This window comes from Nelumbo nucifera, chromosome 4 (genome assembly GCF_055504915.1).
Source record: "Nelumbo nucifera cultivar China Antique chromosome 4, China Antique-T2T, whole genome shotgun sequence".
NCBI lineage: Eukaryota > Viridiplantae > Streptophyta > Magnoliopsida > Proteales > Nelumbonaceae > Nelumbo > Nelumbo nucifera.
The window spans coordinates 18,995,558-19,017,580 of record NC_142652.1 but is presented as its reverse complement, the minus strand read 5'-3'; the positions used below and the strand labels follow the sequence as shown (position 1 = coordinate 19,017,580).

Here is a 22,023-nt window from a genome sequence, read left to right as displayed (position 1 = left end):
CTGTACGGCGGGTCCCATGCATTATGCTTATGCTCCTGAGATGGCGGGATGCGTGCGTTGCGGCGAGGAGGCATCTCTCGCCTATTCTCTATCTCTGTTAACTGATACCTAACCTCGCTAAAAAGTGACTGACTGGCCACTGGTCAGCGTTGTTAAAAGCGTGCAACTTGGGTGGATCTTGCTGCACGTTTATACAAAGCCAGTTCAACCCAATGTCCATCTCCACGTCGACCTTCTCCATTCATCACTTATTGCCATTTGGATTTGGAAATTAGAACAAATAAAAATCAACCATTATTTCTCGTTGTGTTCACTGTGGTTGAAAGGTTGAATGAAACCATTTTTCAAAAGAAAACAGAAAAGAAGTTGTTAAAAATAAATTGAAATCAGAATAGAAATCGCTATTTGTTGTGACTTGTCCAACGGAGCAGATAAGCATATAATGTGCAGTTGATGACCCCAATAAAGTATTTGTTGTGACTATTGCAACTTGCAACCATAAAAGGGGCTTTCTTGTAATTTAGAGTTTTTATTTGTTATAGAGAGCACTAGCAGGGTCTGTGAATTGCTCGTAGTAGGGCATATGGAAACTGTTCTCATCCTTGAGTGACAACGGATCCCAGCTTTGGCCCGGCCCAACACAAAATTTATCAACCCAGCCCAAGTAGCCATTGAGCCTATTGATTTGAGAGCCCTAATTATGATGCAGTTGTCTTGTCAGCGTAGCCCATCAAATGGCCACTCTGCTCGGTTCGCGTACAAGATCCAACGCCCCACCGATGGTGATGGTTTACCAACTGTCAATTCTAGTTGAGCGGTTGCAGAAGGATCTAGATCTAGAGTCTTGATGGCACGTTCCCTTGGCAGTGGCATCATAAGTCCGATCTGTCCATAATTTGTGGGCCACTGGTGAGTGGTGGTCACTGGTTGTGGTGGAGGGAATATATGATGTACGTATTGTCCCATAAAAGGAAAATGAAACGGCTGCAGTTCACGCTTTTCTCACTCTCAATGGCAGTAACTGTTTTTTTTCACATGCACTTCGCAACCCTAGGATCGGAATCGGACGAACGGCGAGCCACTCGACTTAACACCCCCCAGGTCGGATTGGCTTCCAACAGATTCTCCCGCGGCTCCATCGCTACTGTTATTGCTAATGTGCACCGTAATGCTCACAACATCAGCTTTAATTCTTACTCAAATTGACCCGCCTCTCTCTCTCTCTCTTTCGTTGTGACAGTTACTTTTCCTTCCTTCCCTTCCCTTCGGCCCTTTCCATCGTTATAAATAGTAGATTAGGAGTCCATTCCCAGCACGAGAGAGATAGAGACGAACACAGACAGAGAAGAAGCGAGTTGTAGTAATGGGGGCGATATCGAGAAGAGCACTTCTTCAATGGATGATTCTCTTGATGATAGTTTGCATTGGACGCGTTTCAGGGAAAATGCTTCGTGTTGGAGGATCATCACAAGGGTGGAATCCCGACGTCAACTACACTGAATGGGCTAGTAAACAATACTTCTACGTCGGCTTATGGCTCTGTAATTCTCTCTCTCTCTCTGAAACACATACAAGCAAATCTTTTTTTCCTATATTAACTGTCGTCTTCTTAAGTAAAACCCTAGTATTCCATATTTACTGTTACATTGATATGCTTCCTTCTGTATTAAAATGATTTGATCTTAAAAATAGAAATTCAGGTTCCCCGCATTTGTACGTATTCCTGGTATTACAATTAATGTGTCATTAACGTGTTCTCTATCATTGCCTCCTCGATTTCTTCTATCCAATTCTACGTACTATCTTCACGTATGGATGATTTTCCCTTCATTCCGCCCCATCAAGATTTCTTTCCCCTTTTTCTCGTCTACATTTTCACTATTTCTAGTAGATTATGAAGCTTCGCAGATCTTCTCCGCGAAGCTTTATACTTAGCATATATTAATTTCATCTCAACTCTCAAATGTTCTTCTTTCTGCTTCCATACCGGACTAATAAAATCCAATACTATTTTTTTTTCTTCTCTTCACGTTTTCCGTCATTTCTACAATAAAGCTAATCTGATGGCATCACAGATTCCTTTATTCAACTTTTCAACCGGTTTTTAGGGTTAGAGTTGTTATTGTTTGTGCTTTTTAACTGTTTTGCTTTTTTCTCTTGTTTTTTTTTGGGGTTCAGATTTTGGATATGATCGGTATTATTACAACGTGTTGGAGGTAAACGAGACGAGCTACGAAACATGCAATGACAGGGACCCAATCACAAACGTGACACGTGGAGCGGGAAGGGACGTATTTAATCTGACGGAAGCCAAAACCTATTACTTCCTCAGCAGCGGAGGATACTGCTGGCATGGCATGAAACTGGCTGTCCCCGTTCACCAATTCCCCTTACCTCCTCCCGTTGCCGCACCTTCTCCCAGTTCCTCCACCAAAAGCAGCTCCACCTCCTCTAGTCCTTCAATTATACTGCCAGCTGCCCTTGTTTTGGCTGTAACCTGGACTATAAACTCCCTCTTCAGTTTCCGGTAGCGATTTCTTCTCTATCCTTTTGGTTGAACATTTACTTCTTGTATTGGTACCAGGAAATTAAAAGACTGTTTTTGCTTGCTGTGTTGTAGTCGGTATTTCTTGCTAAGAGAGTAACAGCTACATTTGATTATCCCTTGCTTATTTTGGTTAGCTTTTTAAACAAACTATTGATTTGGAGAATCAACCAATGGCTCTTATAGTTATAGAGAGTACATCCATCCCTATTATTGATGTATTTATTTATTGGAAGAACAAGTACATTCCTACTAAAACCATACCCTCCAGTGAATTTTAAGGCAAACTCACCTGACTGGTTACCACTTTTACGATGCCGGTTGATTCCGCATCATATCAAACCAAAATGAAAAAATAAATAATATGTAGCAAATTTGAATCGATTGGACCATGATAGTAGAAAGATACGATACCAAAAAGACTTTAATCAATCAAGTGGTAATCAAGCAAGTGAGCAACTGGTATTTATTAAAATTCAAACGGGGAAGGGTTGATTTGTCAAAACGGGATAGGAATTGATACATATTTTATCCAATTATAAATGGATTGAATTGAGTTGGTACAGTTTGCAGTCCTAGATACATTAACAGAGGTTGAAACACCTAAAATCTAAACTCCATTGCATCCATATCCTTAAAAGTAAAAAAATAAGTAAATTTGTTCTCTTCTATAAAGTTCAATATTCACATATTTTATTTATTCAGTTTTGGTAATCATTTGGTTGAACTCAATAGCAAACAGGTATTGAACTCGTGGATCCATTGGATACAACCATTCTCAAGTCTGGTTTCATCCAGCCGGTTAAATTGAGCATTTGTTAAAATTTGAATGCCTACGAACCTAAACCCAAGTCAGTATGGTTGAAATTCTTGAACCTGGGCAACCCATCCAGATAATCAGATACCCATGGGCCACGGCCACAAGTCGAGCTATGAAACTGTGACATCAATGTCATTTTGTTAGGCAAAACTTCGACAACCCTACCATGTACCAGAAATCTGAGCCAGCTTCCATCCTCAGCTACTCAAATGTCTCAACCCTAACCATTCAAATGGGGGTTGTGAGCAAATTCTCTTTGGCCTAACTAGTATTCTTATCAAGTTAACTATCAAGGTGTAAAGTGATTAGACATGGATCAGTTTGTCTGGGTTGGGCTCTGTCTAGACCTTCCTGTTCAGTTCTAGAGGAAGAGGCGCTTGCATTCAGCCCTCACCCCTAACACATCCCTGGCCCAACTTGGAGATTAAAGGGCACTCACTCCCTCACTCACAAAAGTTAAGATTCTTAGAGGATCTGCCCCAACTTTCCCTTGGAAGCTGGTCTCTGACCCCTGAATGTAAAACAAAAAATCAGGAGACGGAGGTCCTTTTCCCATGTCCAACGTGAAGCCAACAATGCTGCCCTGCCCACACTCTTGCCAAGACCCAAGATGGCCATATCAGAAGTCTGTTTTCAATCCTCAAATTTATCCATTTGTATCAAATAAGTTGTGAAATCACCTTCGCATTTTACTATGAATTTTGATGTTGAATGAAGCAGCCTACGGGCTTTTTCCAAAAAAACCAATGAAAGTTTATCAAAATTTTGGGTGTGATTATGATGACAAGATCTCAGGTTTAAGAATCCGATCCATCCAAACCACTCTCAAATTTTTTATTGATCCGTGGTCAAAGATTTGGATGGTTCACTTCGGCCCATGACACTCTTATTAACATTATTTGGAATTAACGTGGGCCCATGCACACAATACATGCCCACATCACAATATATTTAAGCATTCTTATAAAGTTTTAAAAGATTTTTTTGTCGATAGACATTCACACTCACACCACGGTGCAGAACACTTGTACATGTGTGGTGTGATTTCAACCACATCAAAAATGGGCCCAATGGACCAGTCCATAGCATAAATTTTCTTGACAATACCAAACACCCCCTAAATTAGGGAATGATCTAAAGTTCTGAACCAATCATTTCTTAGGAGCCTGAATCTCCCGAAAGCAAAAATTCTGAACCGATAGCAAGCAATTTCTTGTCGACAATACCAATCACCCCCTTAAATCGGGAATGTTCTAAAGTTTTGAATGGATCATCTAATAGGGGCCCAAATCTCCCCAAAGCCAAAATTCTGTGCACATAGCATCCAGCCATATATTGAAAAATATCTCCATGTGTGTCAAAATCACGGAAAGATATTCCCAATGTGTGGTTAAGTTCCTATGCTTTCACAGTATATGCAGACTTTTTGCTTAAAAAATCTCATTCCATCCACTTTAAAGATTTTTTTTAGTAAAACACCTTAGAAATTGATAGGGCAAAATATCAGCTTAAATTCTTATCCCACATATAACACATAAGCAAATATTTGTGACCATAATATAAAACGTTTATTTAAAATCTTTAATAGTGATGCATGAATCGTGTAAACACATTAAACTATGTTTTGGGTGCCTGGTATGTGGCAACTGGTAAGTTACATGAGACGGATGGGCTCCCTACACAGCATCCCTCTCTCTCTCTCTCTCCTACCATATTTACAGGCTAATAAATTCTCCATTAGCATGTTCATTTTCCTATTGACTCTTTGGGATTGACATTCAAAGTTTCTTCCATACCTTAAGGCCATTTAATACATTAATTCTCTCCACTTCCTATACTTAGAATTAAAATTTTACCAAATTCATAACCCACTAAAATTTGTACGGCCCCACAATTTTTATGTTACAAAAATGACATGCCAGAAGATTCAAAACTAGGTTAGATGAAAGCCAGCAAACCTACCAGTACACGCCTACTTAGCTGTTATAGTTTCATCATTTCTAAGCTTTAAAGTCTTTACTTTTCTTCTAAGTGCATTCCTGTGATATTTTTTAATTAATTATTCATTAAAATCTACACTTATAAATATTAACAACTATAATATTGATTTCCTAAGAATTAAGATGTACATGTATATGCTTAGTTCATCAATCATTTTTCAATGTTTACCGATAGTTTATACTTCACATGATATATCAAATCATGTGTTTCTTATCTGCATATGGTTTATTTATGATCATTTGAGATTTAGATTTAGATTTAAATTTAGTGTTTCAGTGTATCTTACTAAAACCAAATTACTTAATAATGTTGAAAATTTTCAGCAAAAATATATATAGTTAAAATTTATATTGTGTTTGAATGTTGTCATTTACTGAATTGCCATAAGTTCAAGTTTAGTAATTTTCAATTCATTTTGTTAAAAAAATACAACATGAAAGTCATTTTAGTATATTTTATTTTGTTTCAAATCCAATATAAATCCGATGGATAAGATTCAATTCTTATTCAAATATAAATGAATCAAATTTCCATCTACCAACAATCTCTTTTTCTTTTCATTCTTTTGTTGTGGAGGGAGAATTCAATTGCTCCAGGAATTGCAAATGGTGTATGAAATATTAATTTGCAATAAAGGCTCAGTTTGGAAAGAGTACAAATGCATACAAAATAATACAAATTAATAGGTTTTGCACTCTACATATTTGTATTTGTACCCCTTCCAAACAAAGCCTACAAATATGTATAGTACAAATCTATACTACTTTAAAAAACACGAATAGCCTTAAGAATATTTCTGAAATTTTTTGAGGATAAAAATTACCCTTTTATATTTAAATTTATTGATAAAAATTAGGGTAATCAATTATTAATATTAAATGAGTTGAAAAGAGGTAAATTTAAGGTATTCAATGCATTCAATTCCCTCTCATTAAATACAACATTTAATATATTATCTTCCATTCACCTTCATTAAATCATATATTTAAGGCATTTTTGTTTCTTCTCATCATTAAATTCTATTAATTAAATCCACACATAATAAATTAATAATTCGAATACCATAAAACTTATACTTTTAAAAGTTACTTGAAAAAAATAGTGTTTTCATCTAGGTGGTGGTAAGAAATTAAACCATTTTGGATCAAATGGGCTAATCCATGTTGCCACAATTAAATAATAAAATTCAAAAATAGATAAAATGCAAATATATATATATATATATATATATATATATATATATATTAAAAAATTGAGAACATTTGTAACATTATATATTCAACATATTAAACAATAACAAGTATGATAAATAAGAGATGTTTTTATTAATGATGGAAATAGAATATAAAACTTAAAACCAATTGAAAATAAAATGATTTTCCTATTCTCTCTCATTAAATATCATATCTGAGGTATACTCTCTCATTAACTCATATATTTAAGATATATTTTTTTCATTATTAAATTCTATTAATTAAATCCATAATATTAATTTTAATAGTATAAAAATAAATATTTTGAAAATTAATTTGAAAACAAAACCATTTTCTTCCCTCTTGGCGGTCGGTAAGCAATTCAACCATTTGGGGTTAAATGGGTTAATAAATAATGTCAAATTAAATAATAAAAAATAAAAAAATAAATATATAATACAAAAAAAAGAATTAGACATCTCTCTAATATTGTATATTTACTATAGAAAACAAAAATAAGTATGAAATCTAAATGATGAAAATGAAATGTTAAACTTAAAATCAACCTTGAAATGAAATGCTACCATAGTCAAATAATAAAAATTTAAAAAATAAAAAATACAAAGAATCACACAAATAAAAAAATAGAGAAATTTTTGGACAAAAATCTAATGTTATATATTTATAAAAGATAAACTATTGGGTACATCTCTAATACTATACATTCATTATATTGAACATAAATCTTTAAAATGTAATAAAAAGTACAAGTAATAAAAGATATATAAAAAATTATATATTAATTATGTCAAACAAAAGTTAATTGTGATAAATAAAAATTATTTATATAATATAGATGAAATATATAATTTAAAACTAAATCAAAGCAAAAATATTTTTACTTATAACTGAAACCGAATAATAATAATAATAACAATAATTGTTATTATAATTTAAGATTTCCATGTGCAATGCACATGCACATTTACCATGGGCATTCAAATTTATTTTTAATGATATTATTACTTTTATTCATTTTTTATTTTTATCTTAACTATGATATATCTAAAATTCAAGTAATTAATATAAAGAAAATTTTCTCACATACAATGCATGTGTTTAATTATTAGTAGATACAAAATACCAAGTTTTGCACTCTACATATTTGTATTTGTACTCCTTCCAAATTGAGCCAAAGTGTTCCTCCGCTCCAATAGAGCCTAGCTAAATTACTAAATCCAAAAATTTTCAAAATCAAATTTTGTCGAAAATAGATATTTTATATATACAGATTATATAAATCAAGTATGGAATCTGATTTTAGAATCCAACTGCAACCCAAACGTCAAGCCTTGGAAGGTTCCTAATAGAAGCTTACCATTTACACCTCATTCGTTTGCCAAAAAGTTGTTTCTTTTGTCAAGAAATGTTAGTTGGATCAATGAAACAAGTTCTCAAAAGAGACCTAATTTTATGTATTGGCAAAGGCATTTTAGTTCCACAATAATTTTGGCCAATTTTCCTCCATGGGTACCTGGGTAAGTGATTTACCCACCTAGGAGAAGAGAAACTTACCCAAGACCAAAAATTTACCAAGGTTCCCTGAGTCCTACACCTCCCTGTAAAAGAATACAAGGAAATTGGTCAACTTCCACATTGACCAATTCCCCCCCCCCCCCCTCCAACTTATTGGCAAACGAATTGGTCCTTAGTGAAAATCATCTGTCTAAAAGAGGGAGCTAAGAGTCCTCTCATGTCAATGCTCGAACAAACCTCCTCCTCTCTTTCTCACACATGTGGTTATTTAATTTTAAATTAAAAAATATAAATTACAATGAAACCCTCTCAAGTCTTAATTCTTTCTAAAAAAAACTACCATAACTATCTCCAATAAAACCATTATCAACTCTATCCCTCTCTATCTCTCCCAAATGGTCAATATTTGTAAGATCTCCCCTCATTTATTAAATCCTTCCATCTCTCCTTTTCAATCACATTCCCTCCAGTTTATAATAAAAGTGGGGGTATAACATTAGATGGGTTGGGTTGGATTAAGAGCCTGCTCAAGCCCAGCCTTAAGACATGGGCTTCAGATCTGAGTCTAGACTAAGGTTAGCCAAATTTGCCAACTAAAATCCCACCTAAATTAAACCCATCACAACCTGTGATGATTTGGGTGGGTTGTTCAAGTTCGAAAGCCTTCCCACCCATGTTTTTCAATTTTCACATTTTATCTTTTATTTTGGCTTTGTAGTTATATTGGATACCATTAAATAAAGTTAAGCTGTCTACAAGAAATGATGTTCTTTTTCTTTTTTCTTTGATTCTTTGTTTATTTTAATATAAATATTAGCCATATATCATGTACTTATTAAATGTCATAGTTACTTGAACTCCGCCCCATATAGTTGACGCAAGGCTTAGATGATGATGATATATTAGTTGAACACTATAAAGTATAAACAACTATTGAATGATATTTTATGACAAAAATATTCCATGGTCCTCAAATATTTCCTTATTAATTGACATTAATGCATATAAAATCTTTTTCCAGAGGTTCCTACCAATTTCTATTCAACCCCGTGCATTGCATGGATTCATTTGCTAGTTAACAGTGAAAGTATAAAACAAGTGAAAACAGAAAAAGAAGATTATGTTGAGAAATGAAGAGAAAGATGACTTCCATGTCAAATTTTATGATCAATTATGAAATCTGTCTGTTGAAGAGCCCTAATCAATAATTAAAACTAAAACTTCCAATTCATCTCAATAAAATTAGGGCACATATCCCTATCGAAGAAAGAAAGGGGGAGAACGAGATCAAGAGAATGATTGGTTCACTGATGGTTCAAGGAAAGTTAAAGGATGTTTCATATCCCCTCATAATGTCATCATATTATCACCACTACTTCGATGGTACATGGCACCTTCTACTGTACAGCAGGCTCAGACTCTTAAATTCCACTCCAGAACAAGAAGGCTGAGGTCATAACAGACTCTGGCTTGATCCTATAGAGATGTATCCATTTTAATGTTCCAGATATGCCTCATATAAGCTCCCTAACCCCACCCAATTACACATACCAGGTCAGCCAGCCTGCCATGTCCTTGGCTTTCTTGTTCAGGAGTTGGAAAGAAATCTATACAGCTCCAAGTGGGATCTTCCCAAAATAAAACCACCATTAGTACTAAGAGAATTGTCAAAGGAACATGGAGCTAATTGCATGTGAATCCTACTCCATAATACATTGATCTTCTATTAAAGCAAGTATTAAATCTGTTTTAAACGGGTTCAATCCATATCCTTTTTCCCTTCACATTGTCCTACCAGAGCCTTCAACTTGGACCAAGTGACTAACAAAATACACCTTTCATTTCATTCTCTTCAAACATATAGCAGTGAGACCTCATTGCCACATGCTATCTTATATTGAACATTCTACTCCATAAAACTCAGTTATATCACCACTCATACTACAAAGGCCAAAAGTAAAAAACAAGTTTCTTTTTTCTTAATTGTTGAAAGTAAAACAAGTTAAAAACCAATAATTTCTTCTTTTCTTGTTTTGGAAAGTTGAAATCAACAATATCATTAGTTCTCTTTTTTTTTCCTTTTCATTATGGCTTTTTGTATATATCTGATGCATAAGTGTATGCAAAAGCACATCATAACCCTCTACTCAGAATGTTTTTGTGCTCCAGTGGTAGTAGTAAAAGTAAATAAATAGAAAAAGAAATGAATGAAATCATCCTTTTGTCTTATTCACATAAGAAACTCAAAATAGGCATGCACCGTCAAAAACAAGTATAAATATACACACACATCCATCTTCTTACAGTGATTTTTTTAGGGAAATTGCAATATTTGAGGACAACATAATTTGATGAATGAGAACGAAGAACAACATTGCTTGCATTCTCCTCAAACTGACACTGGCAAAAGCATGAATTTGAGACAGCCAAATTATAAAAAACAAAAAGATAACAAAAAGAAAGGGGTGAGAGTAAGGAGGGAATCCTAAATAATAAGGTACAAGGTACAAAACACATGCTATGTTACCCAGATATGGCAAGGGCAGAGCTGGATACAAAATTTACTTTAAACACTTAACTATGTAACATGATATAGCACCCTTGTAAGCAACGAGGTATCATAATTCATAGCAGAGAGAGAGAGAGAGAGAGAATGAAAATGATATGAAATAAACCATGCAGCAGGATAGGAAATATGAATTGTATAAAGATATTAAAAAAGTGAGATCAGCTACTTTACATGGATGCAGGTAAATCCAAAAAAAAAAAAAAAACACAACCTGGGACCTTTTGATACTTTAATGTCAATTATTTTGTATAAAATAACACCAGAATTGATTAAAAAAGTAAAGGATTTAATTGCAGAAACATAAATCCATGCAAACGACATAAAATAATTAAAACAATTTACAACTGAACTTTGTTGTTTATTAATGTTTATAACTGAGATTTATTATCTATCAAGTATTACAAATTAAAATTTCATCCAAAATTATAGCACTTGATTCTGATATTATATAGATGCATATTACAGACTTGACCAAGAGGAACCCCCTAGGGTGTACTGTTAGGAACTTGTCTACAGATGTCAATTCATTATTCATCCGGTGTTTGAAAGGGCCAATATATTCATACGTGAATGTGATATAGGAAACAAAGTGCTTGAACCATTTAATTGAGCTTATCCCTAGCAACTTCGTATGCAATGAAGAATTATGTATAACTAGACAAGAGATCCTAAAGAGCTAGGACTGATTTTCGAATGACAACTAGAGTTGAATTGTTGTCTACCCAATTTTGGCCAGGAGGAAGAGGGTCAAAGCCCCAGATTGACAAATAAGAAGATAATCACAGAAGCTGTTGCAGAAATAAGGATGCCAACTTCGAACCTAGGTTGAAGAAACTACAACCGAAAGAAGGGTGGAGGATATAATGGCACTAAAAATGATCAAAGGTGGACAGAGAAATCACGAGAGAAAGAGAAGTCCAAAGTCCAAATTGTGTGGAATATCATGAATATGAGCATGGGGGGGCATTGAGAAACTCAGACGGGAAATATTTCAGAAACTTCAAGGTCAGAAATAAAGAATCGAAGTGTTTCCTACATCCTACTCAACCAATAGTGCTAGTTGAATATGAGTTACTCTTGCGCCATTGGTTATTAACATCGTAAGGTGGAATTCTCCAGTACTGGCAAGCAGAAGTCCGACAATTCCTATAAACCCAATACCAGATTATTATGCACCGGCATCTCCTTTTGACCGCCTAAAAGGGGATTTTGTGCATGGAAAAGGAATAATACAAAATCGCCTAGTGATGACAGAAACACACAGTGGAAATTCATAAGCTACTGGACTGCTAGGTGGTACCGTGGTAGTGGTACTCTCTGAATATCTCATTTAGGAGTGCTGATGTTGTTAAGATGAACGCATATTGAAAAGAAAATATAAAAGTAGATCAATCCAAAAAGGAAAAGGAAATAGCCATCCAGAAAACCACAACTGCAACACAAAATTGAAAAACTGGGAAAACTAAAGCCCATATGGCAAATAAGACACCAAAAAACAAAACCCAGATATCAAACTGAAAGGAAAAACAAGAAGTAACATCCAAAAAAAGAAAAGGATACCTGGTTCAGGGGAAGTATGCTTTGACAGGAAATTTTCCGACCCTCTCCTCCTCCTTAGGTTCCAGGGTGTACTTCTGGCCAAAATGGGGATTCCCACTAATAAATTCATTGTCATAAAAATCACTTGGGGCCGGAATTGCAGAGAGAAATTTACAACCAAACGATTTAATTCCTGATATCGTAGCGGGTAACAATTGAGGCAATAAAATGGGGCAATGCAGAAGAGATTGAGACCTTATTGTTATGTCTTTAAGGAGAAGGCAAGCTCTCCATCTCCCCATTTTCGTTTTCTTCAACCATTTCACTAATTTTCCCTGTTCACCGTCGCCGAAGGTCTGGCGGGCAGATGGAGAGGACCAGAGGAGGAAGAAGAAATCCTCTTGAATATGTTTTCCACCCAAAAAAAAAAAAGAGGAAGAAGAATCCGGGAGAGATGGAGGGAAGGGGTGATTTAATATGGCCTCATTATGACTAAAGTGCCCTTCTTTTCACTTTAAAAATACTTAAATGCCCTTTGGCCCCAATTCACCGAGATCACATCAGCTCCCCCACAGGCGCGCCCCACATGCACAACTCAGCGTGCATTGAGATCATCTCCCGTACTTTTTCTAGAGAGATGCTCCCAATACACGGTCGGATGTGCTGTAGGGCGTCTGTGAGGCGCCGATGTGAACTAAAAATTCACCAAGTGGCTTCCCTCTTTGCTGGTACCGACTCCCGAGTCCCCGGAGTCCCAAGTTTCCAATATGCCTGAAGAAAAAAGGAAAGTAGATGAAATGCGTTGAGAGCCCTTAGATTTGAACGAGAGGAAGTGAGACAGGGTAAAAGCAGAAGAAAAAGGGCAGAGAGAGAGAGAGAGGCAGAAAGAGAAGTGATGGCGATTTCTGCAGATTTGAGGGTTTCTGCGACGTTGGCTTCTTCTTATCCTGCGCACCCCCTTCGACGTTCTTCTGCACCTACAAAGGTTAGTTCATTTTTCCCTTTTCGATTGTCAATGGAAAATCTTAACTTTTGTCTAATGGTTTACATGCAGCCTATCAATATTTCATCCGTAGAGCTCCTCATTATTATTCTTTTACTGATAATAAGTAATTATGTGTTAGGATTCCTTTTTGGAGTAGCTCAAGTATGAATTTCTGCTTGTTGGAGTTCTTGTTCTACCCAAAACCTCTGCCACTGCAAAAAGAACCTGTGCATACAAATGGAATTATTTTTTATAAGTACATACAAAAATAAAAATGGAATTTTCCTTTATGGGGCTTCATTAATGATATCATGCAAGTAACTGTTGAATCTTGCCATACTTTACATAAATTGAATGCATAAGAGATTCCTTTGAGGAAACGCCTATTCCCTTGTAGGTTTTGTTTAAAGCGTTTATGTAAAACTCTGTTTATGGAATTTGGTTTTCTAGCTACCATGGTTCTCATATCATCTTAAAATAGGGGGCATATGGAGAAGTGACTTTTTTTTTTCTTTTTGGGTAGTATTCATACATTTCTGCCGAGCAAATGTTTGTTTGCATTGAGATTTATTTCTCTGGTACCTGGTATTTCCTTATAAAATTGATGAATAAGCATTTCGTCATTATAGGAAGTGATTGTCCAGAAAAATATAAATCCTACTTTCATTGTGCTTCTTGCAATTGATTTACATGCTTTCAAGTCGTTACTCTTAGATCATTAAGTTGCAAAGTTAAAAACGAGGCATCTTTAAGATGAATATACTGCTAATTCCACCCTATAATTATAAATAAAATAAAGTAGAAGAATTTCCCCACAAAATTTAATTTTTCTTGTATCCTTGATTAAGGTCACATGTTCTCTTTTCGGTTGCATTCTAGCTGGAAAGTCAAACAGGTATCATTTTTTTATCGGCATCAAGCAGGTATCATTGTCCAGTAAGCTAAACTAAACTCTAGAAATCGTGATATAGAAACATGGTTATATAGGTGTAAAAATACATCAATACTTTAAAAGGTATACCAAGGCTAGGAATTAAATATAAACCCGGAGAACCAAAGTTTGGTGCCTCACTATAATGTGTCCCTCTCGCGATAACTTGTCTAGGAGTGGAATCTGTTTTATTATGTTAGCTTAAAGCATTATCAACATGTTACAAGAAATACCATGTCAATGTTAAGTGCCTAGAGTCAGCACCGATGGAACAATTATTTTTGAGGTTTCTTGGTGACATTACTTATATTTGATTCTTTTTTCCACTTTGTATATATTTGTGTGAATGTTGGCCCATTGAAAATCTCCACCTTTCTCAAATGATTGATTTCATATTATGCCAAATTTGTCCACAACCCCCATTTGTAGCAATATGTCTTTTTAAGAGTTGGAGTTCTGCAGCTCATGTTTTAACTTCTATATATTTACTGTGTTTTTACAGACAAATGCCAATGAAACTTCATATTAAATAATAATATTCAGGAATCTGGCAAAATAGTGTGAATTGTCTCTTTTCATTTATTATGTTTGGCTTTGTTGGGCTTTGTTCTTTTGAGACAAATGGTTTAGGTTTTGCATATGTCACCCTGTAAAATTAAGATTTGAGTGGTTGATAGCCCCTTTCTTGTATATGATCCAATTTGTTGTTAAGGTATCAACAACCATATAAAACAAGTTGCTAACTTGCTAACCATTGAGATCAGTGTTTTCAACCTGTCGTTGATCCAGCCAGTTGAACCGTTCAAACCACCACCAGCCTTGATTTCGGGTCTGGTTCTGCTGAAACCCACCATTTGGTCAAAAAAATGTTGACCTGGTAAAAAAAGTTCAACCTGGGCGGTTCGATTGTTGACCCGGTCACTGGGTCGTGGGTTGCACATTCAATGTATGTGCAAACTTCCAAAGGTGATAACTTTGCACTCTGATGTCCAATTGGGGTGATCTTTGTTTATTTTGGGTAACTTTTTGAGATCTATGTATCCCAAGGCACCAAAGGCACCTTGCCCCACTATTTTTGCCAAAAAAAAAACTTTTTGGGCCTCAAAAATAATTATTTATACATATATTGCATGTTTATACACACACACACACATTGATTGAGATAGAAGCCGACCACCAAAAAATATAAATAGCAATCTGCAATCCTCATCATTATCTAACCCTTGGTCCATCTATATGGGGTCAGCTACATGAATCCTCTTCCTCTATTCTATTCTGTTAAATACCAAAAAAAAGTATAAATGGCAATATTTCTGCAAAAGATGTTCCAAACAGCCATGATAACCAAATGACTCTCTATATACCAGTTGATAAGAATACCATTTCAGTGGCTAATTGATAAGAATACCATTTCAGTGGCTAATCTCCATACTTAATCTTTCAAACTACTAAAACATTGAAAATGCTGTTATTGCTTCCACTTCACACTGCCAATAGGTTCATTAACATTTGGCTATATTGATTTTCCAATCAAGATAACAGTTTAAAAAGGGTATTAACATGATATTTTCTTAGTGTAGAGTGTTTGAGGTAGTTTTTTGTACATTGGCATTTTGGCATAGAGGATCTTGTGGACAAGGTATCTTCAAGACTCGAGGAAGAAAAAAAGAGACAATGAATGATGCTTGTGATACCTTTGTCCCTTCTCCTTTTCTTTTTTGTCTTTTTTTTTATCTCTTTTCATTTACTCTTTCCTGCAAGTTTGGTATTTGAGTGGATGTCAGGGAACTTGTCCAAAGAATAATATAGTGTTTTAGATGGAAAGTAGGATCAGTTGGTGGCAGATATGCTTACAGGCTCTCAAAAAATTGTGTGCATGTTTTATTTATGGATTTCTTCTGTTATCTCATTTTAAATCTGGAAGGGATGTTTGTCTTGTATTACAGAATATTCATGGTATGAAATTATGCCTATCACCTATGCTACTTGTGTTGATACATACTGTTTTAAGTAATACTGTAATACTAAATGTAGATAATGCAGTTTATATATGATATCTTGATATCTTGCATCACATCATTATACCCTTGCTTCTCTGTGCCTTATGGCTATCATGTTCTCAGTCTGGCAATTAGCCCATCTGCATTATTTGAAGCAATTCCTCCTGTGACTAATGAGGGAGTTTGTGAGGCTGAAAGGTCCTAAACCTTTCAGATTTGAGAGCATGTGGATGAATCATCCAAATTTTTTGGAATTCATAGAGCAGAAATGGTATCTTTATCAGGTGGAAGGTTCGGCAGGTTTCAATCTAATGAAGAAGTTAAAATTTTTAGAGGATTTAAAGAAATGGAGCTCTCAAGTTTTCAGGAATGTTGAGAAAAGAAAAAAGGAGGTCCTAGACAGAATGGCTAGGCTGGATAGATTGGAGGAGGAAGATAATCTATTTCAGGCAGGGAGGATGGAGAGGGAGAGAAAGCAGAATTAGAAAAATTAAGGGGCTATTTGGCAAGTCTTTTTTGAAATATCTTCTGGAAGCTTTGACAGTCAAAAGACAATGTGAGCTTTTGTATCAAGATCTCAGCAGCGTGAAGACCATTTGGTTAAGGCGCGTCTGTCCGCGCGAGAACAAGTTGAAAAAAGGCGAAAAGCTCCATTTGGAGCTTCCCGAAAATAGCTCGAAATGGGCTTCCTGCATCTTTTCGGGGCTGTGGCTTTTATCGGCTAGATCTTTTCCCAACCAAACGGGAAAAGACCAAAATGTGGGCTGCCGAGCTTCTAAAAAGCCGACAGCCCATGCGAAAAGATGCGCCAAACGGGGCCTTAATTCTTTATGAGGAAATTTCGTGGAAGTAGAAAGCAAGGGTTAAGTGGCTTAGAGAAGGGTATAGAGATAAAAATACTTCTTTTCCAAGCTATGGTGAAGGGGAGAAGAAAAAGGAATACAATTATGAAATTGGAAGGGGAAGATAGACTTGTTGATGATCAACAGGAGATTGCTGAAGAAATAAGGGGCTTCTATGAGAAGCTGTATAAAGCCTTGCCAAATAGAAAATGCCACTTAGGGGGCTTGGAGTTTGGGCAGTTGGAAGAGCGGGTTAGGGAGTGGTTGGAGAGAGAGTTTGAGGAGGGAGAGGTTTGGTATGCAATTAAGAAGATGAATGGAAATAAAGCTCTAGGGCCGGATGGTAGGGGCTTCTATGAGAAGCTGTTTAAAGCATTGCCAAATAGAAAATGTCACTTAGGGGGCTTGGAGTTTGGGCAGTTGGAAGAGGGGATTAGGGAGTGGTTGGAGAGAGAGTTTGAGGAGGGAGAGGTTTGGTATGCAATCAAGAAGATGAATGGAGGTAAAGCTCCGGGGCCGAATGGTTTCAACATTAGCTTCTACAAAATGTGTTGGGCCATCATTAAGAAAGACTTAATGTTAATGTTTAGGGAGTTTTTGGGGGAGAGAAAGCTAGAAAAATCAGCAAATGCAACATTTATCTCACTCACCAAAATTAGTTGGAGCTGTTCGAGTTAAAGATTTCAGACCTATCAGCCTGCTCTGTAGCCCATATAAAATTCTAGCAAAGGTGCTGGCTGGGAGGTTAAAGTTGGTGCTACATACTGTGGTGGGGCCCACCCAATTGGCGTTTGTGCAAGGAAGACAAATCTTGGATGGGGTTCTGATTGCTAGTGAGTGTGCTGATTCAGATTAGAAATGGGCATGTAGGGTAATTTGTAAGATTGACCTTGAGAAGGCTTGTGATCATGTGGAGTGGGGCTTCTTGGAAGAAGTGTTGAGGATGGGCTTCGAGGAAAGTTGGAGAAGCTGGATCTTTGCTTGCATTTTGTCAGTGTCCTTTTCTGCTATTGTAAATGGAGTGTCAACAGAATTTTTCAGCTCTTCAAGGGGATTAAGGCAAGGGGACCCTCTCTCACCGTTACTTTTTGTTTTTGTGGTGGAGGTGTTAAGTAAATTGATTATTAAAGGGTGTGAAGAAGGCTTAATTTGTGGGTTCAAGATTGGGAAGGAGGGTTAAACCATATCACATCTGTTTGTGATATGGTTTTGGGTGCGTCACTGGAGTAGGTTTAGTTTCTTAGGAGCATACTTAATTGTTTTAAAATGTTGCATGGCCTCAAGATTAACCTTGGTAAGAGTACTATGGTTGGAGTGGGAGACATCCAAAATTCTGTTCTTGAAGAGTGTGCAGGAGCCTTGGGCTGTCTGGTTGGTAACTTCCCTTTCTCTTATTTGGGGCTCCCAATTGGGGCTAGGGCTTCTGCTGCTTCTACCTGGCAACCTGTGCTAGACAGAATAGACCAAAGGTTGGCCGGTTGGAAAGGAAATTTTCTGTCTTTTGCTGGGAAACTTACATTGATAAAAAGTGTCCTTTCTAACCTGTCGATCTATTACCTATCTTTATTAGATTAGAGCTCCCAAGGCAGTGTTGGGGGAGATAGAATCCAAATGGAGTTTTTGTGGAGTGTGAGGGGTGAAAGAAAGAAAGTACATTTAGTTAAGTGGGAAGTGGTGTGCAAGCCTAAAAAAGAAGGGGGTCTTGGGGTGCGAAGGGTGGGGATCTTTAACAAAGCATTGTTGGGAAAGTGGGTGTGGAGATTCGGAAGAGAGAGGGAGGCTTTATGGAGGAGAGTAGTGGCTGGAAAATATGGGATGGTGAACTTTGGGTGTGATTCAAAGGAAGTAAAATACTGTTATGGGGTTTGTGTGTGGAAAGGGATAATGAGTTTCAATTCTTTGATGGTTTCTCACTATTCCTGGAGGGTGGGGAATGGATCCAGCATTAGATTCTGGGAGGATGATTGGTCTGGGTTAGGGAAGCTCTGTGAAATCTGTCCAAGGCTGTACAGATTAGGTCTGGAAAGGTGTATCTATTTCAAATTGTTATGAAGTCTCAAATGGTTTTGTGGTGTGGACACCAAATTTCAGAAGACCTTTACTCGACTGGGAGATGGAGGAATGTGTGGAGCTGCTGTCCAAATTGCAGGCTTTGGAAATCAATCCGTCAGGAGATGATATTAGGTGGTGGAAGGAATGCAAGGATGGAAAATTTACAATCAAGTCAATGTACTCAGTTCTGATCAGAAGCATGTTCCCCTAAGGGTGGAAGCCTTTGTATGGTTGTTAGCCAAGGGGTGTATTCTGACTCAGGACAACATAAAGGGTCAAGGATTTCAATTCCCAAGCAGATGTGCCCTATGCTTAGCTGGAGAAGAAAACATCATGCATTTGTTCTACAGGTGCAGCTTCATTTCCCCAATTTGGTTCTATTTTTTCAAGCTGTTTAAGGTGGACCGGTGGTCAATCTGAGATCAGGCTGAAACCTTTGGACTTTGGCCAAGAGTTCAGGGTGGCTCTAAGGTCAAGCTGGTGTGGAGCTGCATTCAATTCGTGGTGTGCTGGGAAGTTTGGAAGGAAAGAAATAGAAAAGTCTTTGAGAATAAGAAGAAAAGTTGGGAAGAGGTGGTGGCTCTGATCAGTTCATCAGTCATAGGTTGGGTGTTAATTCTGCCAGATTTTCAGGGATTAAAGAAAGATTTTGGGGCAGACTTCTGGAGCTCTTTGTATGCTTAATTTTCTGTTTTGCTTTTAAGCCTGTTTGTTTTTGTTTCTTCTGGTTGTTTCTGGGGGTGACCTCTTGTCACCCTACGAGCTGTAAAACTCTTTTTAGTAATAATTTTTTTTCTTTATTTATATTAAAAAAAAACTAATGAGGCCTTATTTTTTGCATGAGGCCATCATATGGAGACTAGTTTTCTTTGTAAAATAGAGTTATGATATGATCATACAGTTGGTACCTTTTTATTTCACATCCTTGTTCATTGAATAGCTTCTATGGCACCTCATATATTGAAATTGTTTTTGTATCAGAGATTATTTTCATCTTTTGTATTAGAGATAGTTTGGTCAATCTAATGATTTTATACTTTTTTATCTCATTGCATCAAGAAGGTAGCATTCAGTGGTTTCCTTAGTGGAGGATCAAGTATTTCTGAAATTACACCCAAGTGGCCCCCCATTGCCCTTGAATGCCATAATGTGCAGTGCTATTGCCACCGTAGTTTTGGGATCACAGCTGACAATAATCTCTCTTCAAAAACCTTGAACCAAGAAGTAGAGGGCTTCCTCCTAAATGCAATAAACATGAGCTTCTTTGAACGGTTAAACTTGGCTTGGAAGATACTCTTCCCCCCACTAATTACGAGGAGGAGATCTAATGCGAAGATTGCCAAGCAACGCCTGAAGATGATCCTCTTCTCTGATAGATGTGCTGTTAGTGATGAGGCAAAGCAGAAGATTGTGAAGAACATTGTGAGCGTTTTGTCTGATTTTGTGGAGATAGATTCACAGGATAAAGTCCAGCTTAGTGTCTCAACAGATCCAGATCTTGGGACTGTGTACTCTGTCACGGTGCCAGTCCGACGGGTGAAATCTCAATATCAGGATGTAGATGAGTTTGGAACAATAACAGGCGTTGAGTACAAAGATACTGGTGAAAGGTCTGGTTCTGTTGATGTCACATTCGATTTCTTTATTCCAAGTGACATAACTCAGTAACTTCGGGTGTTTTAAATTATTCCTGCTCAGTATTCCTTTTATTTATTTATTCCTTCCTTGGAGTGAGGGGAATGAGAGAGAGAGAGAGAGAGAGAAGTGGGGATGTTGGATCATATCTAGGCTAAGATTGCAAGATGTTCTTTGTAGCAAAAGTCCACTTTAGATTCTTGGATCTTAGAACCTTAAGAAGCCCCTAAAGTCTTGTATATATTGGAAATTTTCCTTAATTAACAGTGCTTCCTTTGAACTCCAAACTTAATTGAACAATATAGCAGCATACTAGCATCATGACTTTAATGGTACCAATTGCCATCTAAATTGACATGGCATAAGCATTGAAAGTGTTTAATCAAGTCTTTTGTTTAGATAAAGATGTGATTTTTTTTTTCGGCTTTACCCAATTTCCCTCGGTATTTGTAAACAGTTGACTGGCCTACCTTGTCACACTCTCTACCTAGATGCATCATTTTCTCGAGTTCTCGACTCATCTATCGTTCTGTTAATAACGTTATATTTGGTTAAAATTCTACACTATTTCAAGGATGAGCTTCGAGATGGCGCACACACACAAAGACCTCCACACGAGAGAGAGAGAGAGAGTAAAGAGTAAATAATGGTAAAAGCTGCATTTTATGAAAATTGCTGTAAGATAACAGGAACAAAACCCATGGTGCATTTTATGGAAATTGCTGGAGCATAACTCAAACATGAACATAGTGAGAGCGGCATGTTGACATCTTTAATGTAACGTGAGGTATAACTGTTATTGATTATCGAGTCTTGAAGATTCGGGAAAAAAAAAAAAACTTGAAATGAAATTACTTCTTGAGCTTTTCCTCTTGTTCTTTTCCACCAGTGGGAGACACCGGGAGATTTTTTTTGTTAAGCTATTCTGCAACCTCTAGAGTATAGTACATCAACAAGAAAACTGTACCTTTTGGATATAACTTATTTTAAGGGCTCATCTCCTTTTTGCAATTAAAAACTTAGTGTTCATAAGGTATTTTAATCACAACAAAAAAAAGAGATAAGTCCTTAAAATAAGGAATGTCAAATGCAGCCTTAGTTTGGTGGCTTCTTTAGATTGGCTTTAGTCAATCTATCTCAATCAACGTTGATGCCCTTTCAAACAAACCCTAAAAGTGGGTGAAGCAGATTTTCAAACTTCAAGGTAATTGATGAAGGGTGATTTGGCACGACCTATTAAGAAGGGGACATGTAGATGCGATCTGCTCGAGGGGTGACAATTCAGCCAAACGAACCTAGTTCGCAACATTCGAAGCTCGGGTATTCAGCCACCTCAACCCAAAAACCACCTCGGCGTAGAGACACTTCGACACCC

General features: G+C 36.6%; 2 protein-coding genes and 1 long non-coding RNA gene across 4 annotated transcripts; 2 read left to right on the top strand and 1 right to left on the bottom strand.

Annotated features, from left to right (window-relative positions):
- Positions 1-1,310: 1,310 nt before the first annotated feature.
- On the top strand, positions 1,311-2,709 carry LOC104598191 (early nodulin-like protein 20). Its single transcript, XM_010260118.3, has 2 exons — positions 1,311-1,541; positions 2,179-2,709. The coding sequence occupies exons 1-2, from the start codon at positions 1,364-1,366 to the stop codon at positions 2,529-2,531; spliced, it is 531 nt and encodes a 176-aa protein (XP_010258420.1). The 5' UTR covers positions 1,311-1,363; the 3' UTR covers positions 2,532-2,709.
- A 7,590-nt stretch (positions 2,710-10,299) lies between these two features.
- Positions 10,300-12,792, bottom strand: LOC104598034 (uncharacterized). Its single transcript, XR_735287.3, has 2 exons — positions 12,225-12,792; positions 10,300-10,495 (listed from the first exon to the last, which is right to left on the bottom strand). It is a non-coding gene; the product is annotated as an uncharacterized LOC104598034 (long non-coding RNA).
- A 152-nt stretch (positions 12,793-12,944) lies between these two features.
- LOC104598035 (cell division topological specificity factor homolog, chloroplastic-like) lies at positions 12,945-21,016 on the top strand. Of its 2 annotated transcripts, none has more exons than XM_010259908.3 (2): positions 12,945-13,188; positions 20,076-21,016. In XM_010259908.3, the coding sequence occupies exons 1-2, from the start codon at positions 13,099-13,101 to the stop codon at positions 20,679-20,681; spliced, it is 696 nt and encodes a 231-aa protein (XP_010258210.1). In that variant the 5' UTR covers positions 12,945-13,098; the 3' UTR covers positions 20,682-21,016. The 2 variants fall into 2 exon arrangements, with proteins under 2 accessions (XP_010258210.1, XP_010258209.1); XM_010259907.3 differs by having other exon boundaries at positions 20,073-21,016.
- The last annotated feature ends 1,007 nt before the right edge of the window (positions 21,017-22,023 follow it).